Source organism: Nerophis ophidion, linkage group LG01 (assembly GCF_033978795.1).
Source record: "Nerophis ophidion isolate RoL-2023_Sa linkage group LG01, RoL_Noph_v1.0, whole genome shotgun sequence".
Classification (NCBI taxonomy): domain Eukaryota; kingdom Metazoa; phylum Chordata; class Actinopteri; order Syngnathiformes; family Syngnathidae; genus Nerophis; species Nerophis ophidion.
Window position 1 is genome coordinate 74,697,597 of NC_084611.1, and position 14,165 is coordinate 74,711,761.

Consider the following 14,165-nt stretch of genomic DNA (forward strand, 5'->3'; position numbering starts at 1 on the left):
CCAAATATACCTGTTAAGCACACCAGCAAATCAATAACATCAACAAAGCTCACCTGTGTGCATTCACACACAGCATAAAACGTTTGGTGGACAAAATGAGACATAGGAGTGGCATAAAACACATCTTTTTGTGACAGTATCGGAGAAAGTTATACATTTAAACCAGGGGTCAAGCTAGCAGACACAGCCAACCTTTTTTCTTTTCTTTTTTTTTTAACTATTTAAAACAAACATGGCATTTTTATTAGAGTAAGCCAGCGTTTGTGGGTGTTTTTTGTCAGATGCGAAAATATTATTTAATTTCTTGGAATGAGCTCAGCTTTTCTCCGGTAAGAAAGCGACTGTTTACCACAATTTTCTCACCGAAACCTGCTGGTTGAAATTCCGTCGTGGTCCATGTTCTCTTAACCGCGCTCTGATCCATAGTAAAGTTTCACCTCCCTTGAATTTTAAACAAGGAATCACCGTGTGTTTGTGTGGCTAAAGGCTAAAGCTTCCCAACTCCATCTTTCTACTTTAACTTCTCCATTATTAATTAAACAAATTGCAAAAGATTCAGCAACACAGATCTCCAAAATACTGTGTAATTATGCCGTTAAAGCAGACGACTTTTAGCTGTGTGTGTGCGCAGCGCTCATATTTTTATTTCCTGAAAACCCGTGACGTCTCGCGTACACGTCATCATTACGCGACGTTTTCAAGACGAAACTCGCAGGAAATTTAAAATTGCAATTTAGTAAACTAAAAAGGCCGTATTGGCATGTGTTGCAATGTTAATATTTCATCATTGATATATAAACTATCAGACTGCGTGGTCGGTAGTAGTGGGTTTCAGTAGGCCTTTAAGAACAACTTTATCAAATAGTTTTTAGACCCATTATTATCATTATGATAACGTTTTTATGAAAGCGAATAACTCCCTTTTTTCTCCATGTTGCTCTAAAGTGCAACCTAAATCAACAATGACTAGAGCTGCATATATGAATTTAAATTAAAAAAAGTATGTATGCCTCACCTGGTGTTTAGTTGACCGCACGTCCCTGCATCAAACACAGTTTGAAAGGTAGCACCGTGTTTGAATATAGGAAATTAAAAGACATGGGTGTACCACTACAACAGTTTGAGAACAGTGACAATCCACCATTGTTTTTATTTTCCCGCTCCAGGTGTGCCAACAAGGCGAGTCGCACCCAGGGCCCAGCAGAACTCCTCTCCCTTCGCCAAAACGGGCCTCACCCTGCTGAAGGAGTGCTGCGGCTTCACGTGCTCCGTCATGTAGCTTCCCTTCTTGCCAGTTTAAACGTCCGCATATAAGAGCTCCATTTCAAGTCCAAGTGTAAAAAGAAGCCAACGGAATCATATCCCTCAGCGTGTTAAGTTGTCTGTAGAATGGATTCCGTGAGGTTGTCCGGCGGGCCGCCGGCTCACACGCTTCTTGTGACCAATCAAACTACAGATACACATCTGTGTTGCCAAGAAGAATAGTTTCCATGGCAACCTCATGTAACCCCCCCCCCCCCATACCGTTACAATGTAGAGATTCACAGGATGATACTGTGTGTATGTGTGCATGCAGGGAATGATATTGCGCTTATCTGTTTGGTTATGTTTTGAGGTTTGAAAAAAAACCAAAAAGTACTGCTATTACTGACCCATACTACAGTACATCTGATCTTGTATTTACCTCATAAATGCTTTGGCTCACCATTATTTGTAGAAAACAGGCATGTACATCCACGCTTGCGTAGCTCATGTTATTGGCCTTTTTTGTTAAAGGCCTACTGAAACCGACCACGCAGTCTGATAGTTTATATACCAATGATCAAATATTAACATTGCAACACATGCCAATACGGCCTTTTTAGCTTACTAAATTGCAATTTTAAATTTGGCGCGGAGTATCCTGTTGAAAACATTGCGGGATGATGACGCGATGATGAAGGGACATATTATCCCAGCACCACTTACGGCTAAAAGTCATCTCTTTTCATCGCGCAATTACACAGTATTTTGGACATCTGTGTTGCTGAATATTTTGCAATTTGTTCAATTAATAATGGAGAAGTCAAAGTAGAAAGATGGAGGTGGGAAGCTTTTAGCCTTTAGCCACACAAACACACGGTGATTCCTTGTTTAAAATTCCCGGAGGTGAAGCTTTACTATGGATCAGAGCGGTCAAGCGAACATGGATCCCGACTACATGTGGAAATTGTGGAAATAAGTCGCCTCTTACATAGGGTCGGGTATCAAGTATCGATTGGAACCGGGACTAACTTTCCGATTCTCCCAGAATCGTTCAAAAGTTTAAATTTCGAACACCAACGAAGAAGCGCCCACCGCCGGAAGTGTTAGCATAGCCGAGCCTATGTAGCCGAGCGAGTCAGTCAAACATGGATAGCGGGCGTCGACGGTCAAAAGTGTGGCTTTATTTTGCTGGAAAAAAAATGAAATATCGGCGAAATGTAACACGTGCGACAGCACTGTTTCGTGCTTAGGAGGGTGCACGTCGAACATGATGAAGCACCTCCGAGTTCATGGAGTACAAATAAATGCGTGTCCCGTCTTCGACAGGTGACACTATCTGTCCAGAAGGCTCTAGCATCCTGCCAGAGAAGGCGGGTATGGTCATTTTCCTAAACAAGAACTGTCTCTGATTTTATACTGTACCTGCTGCTAATCAGGACTGGGTTTTGCAAGTTGTTTCTTATTGTTTATTTGCTTTTCTGCACCAGGTTAGCCCATCAGTGGGAGCACGGTAACATGTTTAAGTACCTGCAGTATCATACACTTGCGTGTGTAAATGTGTTTTCATGAGGTTTTCAAAAAAAAAGCTCTCTTGATGAAAGTGTACCCCTGTAAAAATGTATTCATCCATCCATCCATCATCCTCCGCTTATCCGAGGTCGGGTCGCGGGGGCAGCAGCCTAAGCAGGGAAGCCCAGACTTCCCTATCTCCAGCCACTTCGTCTAGCTCTTCCCGGGGGATCCCGAGGCGTTCCCAGGCCAGCCGGGAGACATAGTCTTCCCAACGTGTCCTGGGTCTTCCCCGTGGCCTCCTACCAGCTGGACGTGCCCTAAACACATCCCTAGGGAGGCGTTCGGGTGGCAAATGTATTCATAATTTATAATATTTATATTGAAGTTCATAGATTTGATGTTTGCATGCTAGTTGAAAACAACCCTGTGTGGAATTTATAGTAAAGTTCATAAAAAGTTCAAAAAGTTAATAGAATGAAAATTGATGGAGAATGTCAGACTATTTCATTCAGAAAGACTGTAGGTTAGTTAGCTCATTTAAAATATCCTAAAAAAATATTTTAACCGTGCCTTTTTTTTTTCTTCTTTTTTTTAAAGAAAGAATCGAGAATCGTCAGGAATCGGATTCGAAACAAAGAATCGGATTCGAAATCGTTCGAATTCAAACGATACCCAACCCTACTCTTACCGGAGATAAGCGGAGCCAGCGTCCTCCTGCAGCTGCCGTGACTTCTCTCAGAGAGTCTGGCGTCAAAACACCCGTGGCCACACCCCTCCGACTTTAAGGTACTATTTAACTCACTAAAACACTAGCAACACAATAGGCAGATAAGGGATTTCGCAGAATTATCCTGGTAAATGTGTCTAAAAACATCTGAATCGCTCTCACTGCCCTCGCCTTTTTTTTTTCTTTCCAGGCCTTCACTCTAAATTTCCTCATCCACGAATCGTTCATCCTTGCTCTAATTAATGGGTAAATTGTCGCGTTCTCGGTCCGAATAGCTCTAGCTGCTGCTGGCTATGATTGTAAACAATGTGAGGATGTGAGGAGCCCTACAACCTGTGACGTAACGCGCACATCGTCTGCGACTTCCGGTAAAAGGCAAGGCTTTTTTTATTAGCGACCTATAGATGCGAACTTTATCGTCGATGTTCTCTACTAAATCCTTTCAGCAAAAATATGGCAATATCTCAAAATGAATAAGTATGACACATAGAATGGACCAGCTATCCCCGTTTAAATAAGAAAATCTCATTTCAGTAGGCCTTTAAGCAAAAATGTGTTTTTATTTCCGCCTCTATTAGTGGTCGAAAACGTTGCGGTCCTGTCGCCTTATGTCATCCTCCACGAACCGAAAAGTGGCCTGTTTACATTTGGATGGACAAAAAGCCCAAAAAATTAAAAATAATGTGGGTGTGTTGTGAGTGAAATAGTTGCTCTTTTTAGTTTTAGTTTTTAGTTTAGTCACAATGAAAGTGTGGCGCTGAACGTGCACAAAGCCGGGAATAAAAAGAAAAGTAAAGGTAAAGAAAGTCCTGTTCTTTCAATCTTTGTCTTATCAAATTCCAATCATGCGTTAGCTTGTATTTTTCAGGTTTCCGAACATGAGTTTGGTTTTGTTCAGAACAAAAAATCTATTGAAATCCTCAGCAAAAACCACAAATATGAAACAAGTTGGGACCCAATACGGACCCCTGAGGAACACCACAGGTAATGTTTGAATATTCTTTTCACTGTGGAGTGCATTCTGAAAGACGCAAAAGCTATATTTCACATACAAACTACAAGTAATCCCCTTGGAGTTGAATAAGTCCTTCAACTTCTCTTATTTAAGGTTTGCAGTGTTAGTTTATTTTGAACGTGCATACAGTTAAAGTTAAAGTCCCAATGATTGTCACACGCACACTAGGTGTGGCGAAATTATTCTCTGCATTCGACCCATCACCCTTGATCGCCCCCTGGGAGGTGAGGGGAGCAGTGAGCAGCAGCAATGGCCACGCTCAGGAATCATTTTGGTGATTGAACTCCCCAATTCCCACTCTTGATGCTGAGTGCCAAGCAAGGATGAGTCCCATTTTTATAGTCTTTGGTATGACTCGGCCGGGGTTTAAACTCACGACGTACCGAACTCAAAGCGGACAGTCTAACCACTACAATATGGTACATCGCATATGTCGAGTTCCTCATTTTCAACATGACCCGAAAAGGAATAGGAAGAAGCAGCGCTTAATTCATTCTTCCCCTTTTCCATTTTATGGTAATTAAATAATCACATTAGTTAGATTTTTTTCCTGTGCTCATTTTGTCACACAAACAAATAAGCAAAACATCTCTGTAATGTATTCATTTCAATCAATGTTTATTCATATAGCCCTAAATCACAAGTGTCTCAAAGGGCTGCACAAACCACAACGACATCCGCGGTACAGAGCCCAAATAAGGGCAAGGAAAAACTCACCCCAGTGGGACGTCGGTGACAGTGACTATGAGAAACCTTCTGTTATTATTTGTATTAGCTTTTGTGTGTTCTCTCCTGAACACAATTTGGTCGTAAAGTCCGCAAACAATAGGAACTTTAAATCTTTCGATACTTTACTTTACACCGCTGTAAGCCTGCTCAGTGGCCTTGTGGTTAGAGTGTCCGCCCTGAGATCGGTAGATCGTGAGTTCAAACCCCCGGCCGAGTCATACCAAAGACTATAAAAATGGGACCCATTACCTCCCTGCTTGGCACTCAGCATCAAGGGTCGGAATTGGGGGGTTAAATCACCAAAATGATTCCTGAGCGCAGCCACCGCTGCTGCTCACTGCTCCCCTCACCTCCCATGGAGTGATCAAGGGGGATGGGTCAAATACAGTGGATAATTTTGCCACACCTAGTGTGTGAGTGAAACTATTAGTGTTACTTTAACGTTTGACTAGATGTGTGTTTTCCTTGCTACAGTATTGATTCCTGTTGGTTAAGTAACGTCCTATAGTTCAAAACCAGCCCTCAAATGCTATAAAATCAAGTATTTTGACATTTAAACGGATTCATTTATTCTGTTTTTTTTACTTTGTAGTTATTTGTAACAAAATTTTACTACTACTTATTTACATGTAACATTTTTTTGAATTTCTGTCTTTTTTTCATTTTATTCCTGCAATGGTGCCACACTTTGGACTCACCCTGTCCTACGTCTCAGTACATGAAGCAGAAAGTATCCTATAGGAGACAAGTGTCCAAACATACAAACTTGATTTATTTTTATTTTTGTAAACACTCCCACCTCGGCAATATAACATCTCCTAGGTAACATGACGTGGAACTTTGGGCTCAAGGTTGTAAATTAGCAAGGCATTATCAGTGCTTGGTCACCATGGTTACTGTCATTTCAAGGTAAACTTGGCTCTTCTCCAGTTATACCAACAATTTCTTACCCTCCGTGCCTGTAAAAATAAGAATAAGCCACTAATACATATTCCCATCAAGCCGCAGGGAAGATAGGCTAAACTTAGCATCAAAGGTGTCCAAACTCTTTCCACCAAGGGCCACACACTGTAAAATCAGAGGTGGTGTGAGCCATGTTGTGTGTGTATGTATACATATACATGTGTATATACATTATATATGCACATATCCGTATATTTCCAATTATACATGTACACGTATATGTATGTATGGATAAATGTATGTGTGTGTATCTATATATATATCTATATATATATAGATATATAGATATATATATAGATACACACACAAACCTATATGTGTGAATCTATATGGTTCATATATATGTATATACTTATACATATATGTGTATTTATATATACATATATGTATATAAACATGTATACGTATGTATATATATACATACATACATACATGTATATACACATATACATGTATGTATATATATATATATATATTTATATATATATATATACATACATGTATATACACATGGATATGTATATATGTGTGTTTATATACACACGTATATATATGTGTGTATATATATGAATACATATGCGTGTATATACACATTTATACATGTATGTATATATATATATACATACACACATACATGTATATATATATATACATACATGTATATACACATGGATATGTATATATGTGTGTTTATATACACACATGTATATATATATATATATATGTGTGTATACATATGCATGTATATACACATTTATACATGTATATATCTATATGTATATTTATATGTATATGTATATATGTATATATACATTTATATACATATATACACACAAACCTATATGTGTGTATGTATATAGTTCATATACATATGTATATACATACACGTATATACACACATATATGTATTTATATAAATATATATAAATATATGTATATACACATATATATGTATATATGTGTGTTTATCAAGTTTATATAGATACACATGTATATATGTGTATATATACACATTTATACATATATATGTATATATCTATATGTATATATGTACATGTATACATATATGTATATATGTGTGTATGTATATATGAATAAATATGCATATATATACATTTATATACTGTAGATATTTACATGTATACATGGGTATATATGTTTATATCTATATATACATATATGTAAATGTATACACGTCTATGTTTATATGTGTATATGTATATATATATATATATATATGTGTGTGTGTGTGTGTGTGTGTGTGTATATATTTATATTTAAAAACATGTTACTGATTTATTTAGCAATATTTGTGGCCGGTGGGTGGGATTGTAACAAAACTCTAGCACCATTTAGTGGTTGTGATTTGTAAGTGCATCTCTTCTGGCTCACTAATGAGTGTTTTTTCTTGGAACATGCTTTAAATCCAGGCGGTTCTGGGTTTGAATCCTGGCTTTTGCATGCTCTCGCTGTTCTTGTCCAGGTTCACTAAAGGATTGCGGGGATTGGGGTTGGTAGACACACTCACTAAAAATTGCCACCAAATGGCACTGTTTCTCAAACTGCGGTTTTGAAATTTAGAGAGTCCGTAGCGCGCCTACATTGTGTTGTCTAGAGTAAGACATTCTAAACTTTTTGTGTTTTTCATTTCAAATTATTTTTTCACACTTTATCTTATTGTATTTCTTTATTTTTCATTAGATATATTTCATTTAATTGTATTTGTCTCACATTTGATACATTTAATTTATTTCATGTAAAATATTTAGCACTTAAGTAGTTGTCTTGTAGGCTTTTAAAGAATAAATGTATTACCAAACAATTGTTCCTCTTAAACAGTGTGGACTGCAATGAGGTGGCGACCTGTCCAGGGTGTACACCGCCTTCCGCCCGATTGTAGCTGAGATAGGCACCAGCGCCCCCCGCGACCCCAAAGGGGGATAAGCGGTAGAAAATGGATGAATGGATGGACACAGTGTGGAGAGAAAGTTACAATTTAGATTGTTTCCAGCAGGCACAAGACATTGAAAAAACATTGCAAACTTGTTGAATTAAGTCCTAACTTTGAGCACCTCAAACCTAACGTTGGAACAACATGCTTTTTGCCGACGTTTAATCAATGTTGGGTTCTGACGTTGATTTGGCCATTGTCCAAAAACTTGTTAAGCTAATCAAAGATTCTAAATCAGGGGTGTCAAATGTGGGCCAGATCAGGCCCGCAACAGGTTTTGTGCAGCCTGCCTGATGAGTTTGCTAAGTATAAAAATTAGCTGAAATTGTTCGATGAAACAAACGGCTAGTTTATGTGGGTCCACTGCATGCCGCAGTATCAGTTCTCTTAGGCAAGCGATCGGTTTGTATCGGGGCCCAGCAAGAGGTACACAGTAAAGCCAGTAGCTGTGGTGAAACCTGACTATTTACGTCTTCAGCTTCCAACACATCGCCCCAAAATGTCTCTGTCAGAAATGAGAAAAGTGAACCCAACCCTCTTGAATAGTTTGTACCTCTGTTTGTATAGTTTGTTGAGGTAGCACAGGATACTACGTGGACATGACAATTGAGGTATTTGATTCATTTTGTTCAATCCCAGATAGGCTGTGACTTAACGGTGGAGATACATTGAGACAAAGACTAAGTTTACTGTGTTGGATATTGTGTTTTTCAAATTGCACACATTTATTCCTCAGAATTTGTAGTGTCACTCGTCATTCGTACATTTTCAGAATGTCCTTGTTCTATTTTTGGCCAAAGTAAAACAAAAACAAAAATCTGTATTTGTCTTTATTAAGTTATTACGCCATGATTTTCCCAGTCCGGTCCACTTTGGGAATAATCTTCCTCCATGTTGACCCCGAGCTAAAATGACTTTGACACCATCCATCCATCCATTTTCTTCTGCTTACCCGAGGTTGGGGCAGCAGCTGAGCAGAGAAGGCCAGACTACCCTCTCCCAAGCCACTTCGTCCAGCTCCTCCAGGGGGATCCCGAGGCGTTCCCAGGCCAGCTGGGAGACATAGTCTTCCCAACGTGTCCTGGGTCTTCCCCGTGGCTTCCTGCCGGTCAGGCGTGCCCTAAACACCTCCCTAGGCAGGCTTTCGGGTGGCATCCAGAGCAGATCCCTGAACCACCTCATCTGGCTCCTCTCAATGTGGAGGAGCAGTGGCTTTACTCTGAGTTCCTCCCGGATGGCAGAGCTTCTCACCCTATCTCTAAAGGAGAGCCCCGCCACCCGGCGGGGGAAACTCATTTCTGCCACTTGTACCCGTGATCTTGTCCTTTTGGTCATAACCCAAAACTCATGATATTAGGTGAGGATGGGAATGTAAATCGACCGGTAAATTGAGAGCTTTTCCTTACGGCTCAGCTCCTTCTTCACCACAACTGATCGATACAGCGTCCGCATTACTAAAGATGCCGCACTGATCCGCCTGTCGATCTCACGATCCACTCTTCCCTCACTCGTGAACAAGACTCCTAGGTACTAGGTAGCCTCTTCTCCAGTACACCTAAATAGACCTTACCGGGAAAGCTAAGGAGTGTGATCCCACGACAGTTGGAACACACCCTCCTGTTCCTCTTCTTAAAGAGAGGAACCACCACCCCTGTTGCAATCCAGAGGTGCCGCCCCAGATGTCCACCATCACAGATGCTGGCTTTTGAACTTTGCGCCGATAACAATCTGGATGCTTCGCTTCCCCTTTGGTCCGGATGACACGATGTCGAATTATTCCAAAAACAATTTGAAATGTGGACCCGTCAGACCACAGAACACTTTTCCACTTTGCATCAGTCCATCTTAGATGATCTCGGTCCCAGAGAAGCTGGCGGCGTTTCTGGATGTTGTTGATAAATGGCTTTTGCTTTGCATAGTAGAGCTTCAACTTGCACTTACAGATGTAGCAACAAACTGTATTTAGTGACAGTGCTTTTCTGAATTGTTCCTGAGCCCATGTGGTGATATCCTTTAGAGATTGATGTCGGTTTTTGATACAGCGCCGTCTGAGGGATCGAAGGTCACGGTCATTCAATGTTGTAGAGTGATTTCTCCAGATTCTCTGAACCTTCTGATGATATTATGGACCGCCGATGTTGAAATCCCTAAATTTTTTGCACTTGCATGTTGTTCTTAAACTGTTTGACTATTTGCTCACACAGTTGTGGACAAAAGGGTGTACCTCGCCCCATCCTTTCATGTGAAAGACTGAGCATTTTTTGGGAAGCTGTTTTTATACCCAATCATAGCACCCACCTGTTCCCAATTAGCCTGCACACCTGTGGGTAGTTCCAAATAAGCGTTTGATGAGCATTCCTCAACTTTTTCAGTATTTATTGCCACCTTTCCCAACTCCTTTGTCACGTGTTGCTGGCATCAAATTCTAAAGTTAATGATTATTTGCAAAAATAAAAATGTTTATCAGTTTGAACATCAAATATGTTGTCTTTGTAGCATAATCAACTGAATATGGGTTGAAAATGATTTACAAATCATTGTATTCCGTTTATATTTACATCTAACACAATTTCCCAACTCATATGGAAACGGGGAATGTAGAAAGGGTGTGGAGTAGACAGGTGTGGTAAGCTTTGAGGCAAAATCAGGTGGAAGCCGCCACAGTTAAATGCTGCATCAGCTGTTGCACTGAAACAGGTAAATGACCTCACCAACAATACAACGTGATGTAAAACTGTAATGAAAAAGTAAAGTTTATTGTACCTTGATTGTTTTTACAACTCACTCACACTCTATTCATTTACTTCTACTAATTTATGTTTCAAAACTATTCAACTATTTTCATATTATCAATGTTTGAGGGCCATTGTGCATTGTGTGTAACACTTTACATTTACTTATTACTGAATATGGGCAAGACAACTTGGTGGTTATTTCTGCAGGAAGATGATGTATAATAGGGCTGTGAATTTTTGGGCCCCACACCATTCGATTCAGAATCGATTCTTGATTCAAAACGATTCTCGATTCAAAATCAATACCATTTTAATAACATTGGGTGCCAGTTCCATGATTACTTACATTCCTCCATAACATAGATGAACAGCTCTAATAATTTTTATATTACTCAAAAGAAAACTTTTTTTGTTTCTACCCAAACATTTAATAAAGTAAAATACAAATAAGGCAATAAAAGAAGTATAAATGATAAATGGGTTGTACTTGTATAGCGCTTTTCTACCTTCAAGGTACTCAAAGCGCTTTGACACTACTTCCACATTTACCCATTCACACACACATTCACACACTGATGGAGGGAGCTGCCATGCAAGGCGCCAACCAGGACCCATCAGGAGCAAGGGTGAAGTGTCTTGCTCAGGACACAACGGACATGACGAAGTTGGTACTAGGTGGGATTTGAACCAGGGACCCTCGGGTTGCGCACGGCCACTATCTTACTGCGCCACGCCCACAATGTTTTTTTCCGAAGTAAATCTGTACAGCAGATGTGGGCATCTACACAGTAGAAGCATTTAAGTCCCATCTTAAAACTCATTTGTATATATAGTCGGAACACACCCTACGGTTCCCCTTCTTAAAAAGAGGAACCACCACCCCCTGTCTGTTAATCCAGAGGTACCGCTCCCGATGTCCACGCGATGTTGCAGCGTCCATCATTGAGGTGTCCCTGGGAGATGTTTTCCGAACAGCCTGCTCCTGTTGTTACAGCGTCAAGGCCATTCGAGGGAGTCAAATTGTAGATTAGGATTTTTGTTTTTCCGCAAGCAGACATTACACTGGCTTGTCTGTTCTATTTGTCTATGCTGGACCTCATATCCAATTTTTCCCTTTCATGATGTGATCCATATTGCGATTCAGTTCAGAAATTGCCCTAGACTGTGATCCCACAGCCCGGTCCAATCCTTCCATTGCGAAGAACAGCCTTTGTGCTCCTTGAGTGACTGCCATTGTCTTACGAATTTGACGATACACCAGAGCAATGGCCAGCCCAATCAGCAGGTGCCCCGCAATCACGGTTCCAAATAGGTAGATGCCTTCCACGTCCTCCATGGACAGGACTGAAAGGCACATGATTCTCCATTTATCCCAGGAATCTCTCAAGTACCCCGCAGCAATGGTTCCATCAGGGCAGCCAGGCTCCACAAAGCCTCATTTCCTTGTCGAAAAGATTTTTGTCAATTGAGTAGAGAGTCCAGCTGATCAATTCCATGTCTGATGTTTAGATTTGGAGGACAGCGCAAAGAAAGAGGCTTCAAAAAAGTGTTAACAAGACAAAACAAGGAGAGCAAGCAGGGAGAAGAAGGGAGCGGAAAAAAATGTAACCGCCCTCCCCAGAGGCAAGACAGAAAAAAAATGAGAAAAGTCCCCCAGCAGAACAAGGGAATTACTTGAGGGAGCACTCTCCAGTAGTCCCTCAAGGGAATCCAAAAAGAGTGGACATTCTAAGCTGTTGTATTCAGGACTCGTCCCCCAACTCGAATGCGGGGGGAAGCTACCCTCTCGTCTACTGGGTTAAAGTCCAACGTGCAGGCTTTGAGCCGGGGGGCAACAAGAATTGTCACCCTTGCCTGTCGCCTCTCATAGCTTGCAACGCCAGAGTGGAAGAGAGTCCAACCCCTCTCGAGAGAACAGGTTCCAAAGCCCTTGCTGTGCGTCGAAGTGAGTCCAACTACATCTAGCCAGAACTTCTCCACCTGGCGCACCAGCTCAGGCTCCTTCCCTTCCAGCGAGGTGACGTTCCACATCCCAAGAGCTAGCTTATGTAGCCGAGGATCGGACCGCCAAGTGCCCTGTCTTTGGATTCCGCCCAGCTCACCCTGCACTCGACCTCTAGGACCCCTCCCATGAGTGGTGAGCCCATTGGAGGGGGAGCCCATGGGGCCCGGCCACCAGGCGCTCGCCATCGTGCCCCACCTCCAGAGGGGAGCCCCGGTCACCCGCGTCCGGGCGAGGGAAATCTAGGTCCTCCATTTGTATTTTTCATAAAGGTCTTTGAGCTGCTCTTTGTCTGTTCCCTCACCTAAGTTGGGTTTCTCTTGGGAGACCCTACCAGGGGGCATAGAAGCCCCAGGACAACATAGCTCCTAGGATCATTGGGACACGCAAACTCCTCTACCACGGTAAGGTGACAGCTCAGAAAGGAGGAGTTTGACAGCCGTGTTCTAAATTATGATGTGTCTTAATAATGACTCGTGACCAGCTAGGATAGGCTACAGCTCACACGTGACTCCGGACCCCCGGAACTGAATGATAACTGGACTGCAAAATCATGCAGCATAGAAATGACTTTATGTGATGCACTGTAATGTAATGGATCCCAAAATACACTTTTCTGACACACCTTTATAGGTTGGAATGTAGAAAGGGTGTGGAGTACACCGGTGTGGTAAGCTTTGAGGCAAATTCAGGTGGAAGCCGCCACAGTTAAATGCTGCATCAGCTGTTGCACTGAAACAGGTAAATGACCTCACCAACCATACAACGTGATGTAAAACTGTTATAAAACAGTAAAGTTTATTGCACCTTGATTTTTTTGCAACTCAGTCATACTTTATTCATTTACTTCTACTTGTTTATGTTTCAAAACTATTCAATTATTTTCATATGATCAATGTTTGAGGGCCATTGTGCATTGTGTGTAACACGTTACATTTAATTATTACTGATTATGGGTGAGACAACTTGGTGGTTATTTCTGCAGGAAGATGATATTTAGTCGGGCTGTGAATTTTGGGGCACCACACCAATCGATTCAGAATGGATTCTTGATTCAAAACGATTCCCGATTCAAAATCAATACCATTTTAATAACATTGGGTGCCAGTTCTATGATTACCTACATTCCTCCATAGCATAGATAAACAGTTCTAATATTTTTTTCATAAAACTTAAAGGAAAACTGGTTTTGTTTCTACCCGAACATTTAATAAAGTAAAATACAGATAAGGCAATAAGAGAAGTATCCCACAATGCTTTTTTCTTAAGTAAATAAGTACAGCAGA

General features: G+C 41.0%; 1 protein-coding gene across 3 annotated transcripts in view; it reads left to right on the forward strand.

Annotated features, from left to right (window-relative positions):
• LOC133559436 (bMERB domain-containing protein 1-like) overlaps nt 1–14,165 on the forward strand; it is a 33,843-nt gene that overhangs the window by 13,006 nt on the left and 6,672 nt on the right. For 2 of the 3 annotated variants that reach the window (XM_061911203.1, XM_061911209.1), the window contains one exon: nt 1,167–3,501. In XM_061911203.1, the coding sequence (XP_061767187.1) occupies nt 1,167–1,279 (113 nt within the window). In that variant the 3' untranslated portion in view covers nt 1,280–3,501. Of the gene's footprint in view, nt 1–1,166; nt 3,544–14,165 lie in introns of those variants that run through there. The other variant, XM_061911194.1, reaches the window with a different exon arrangement.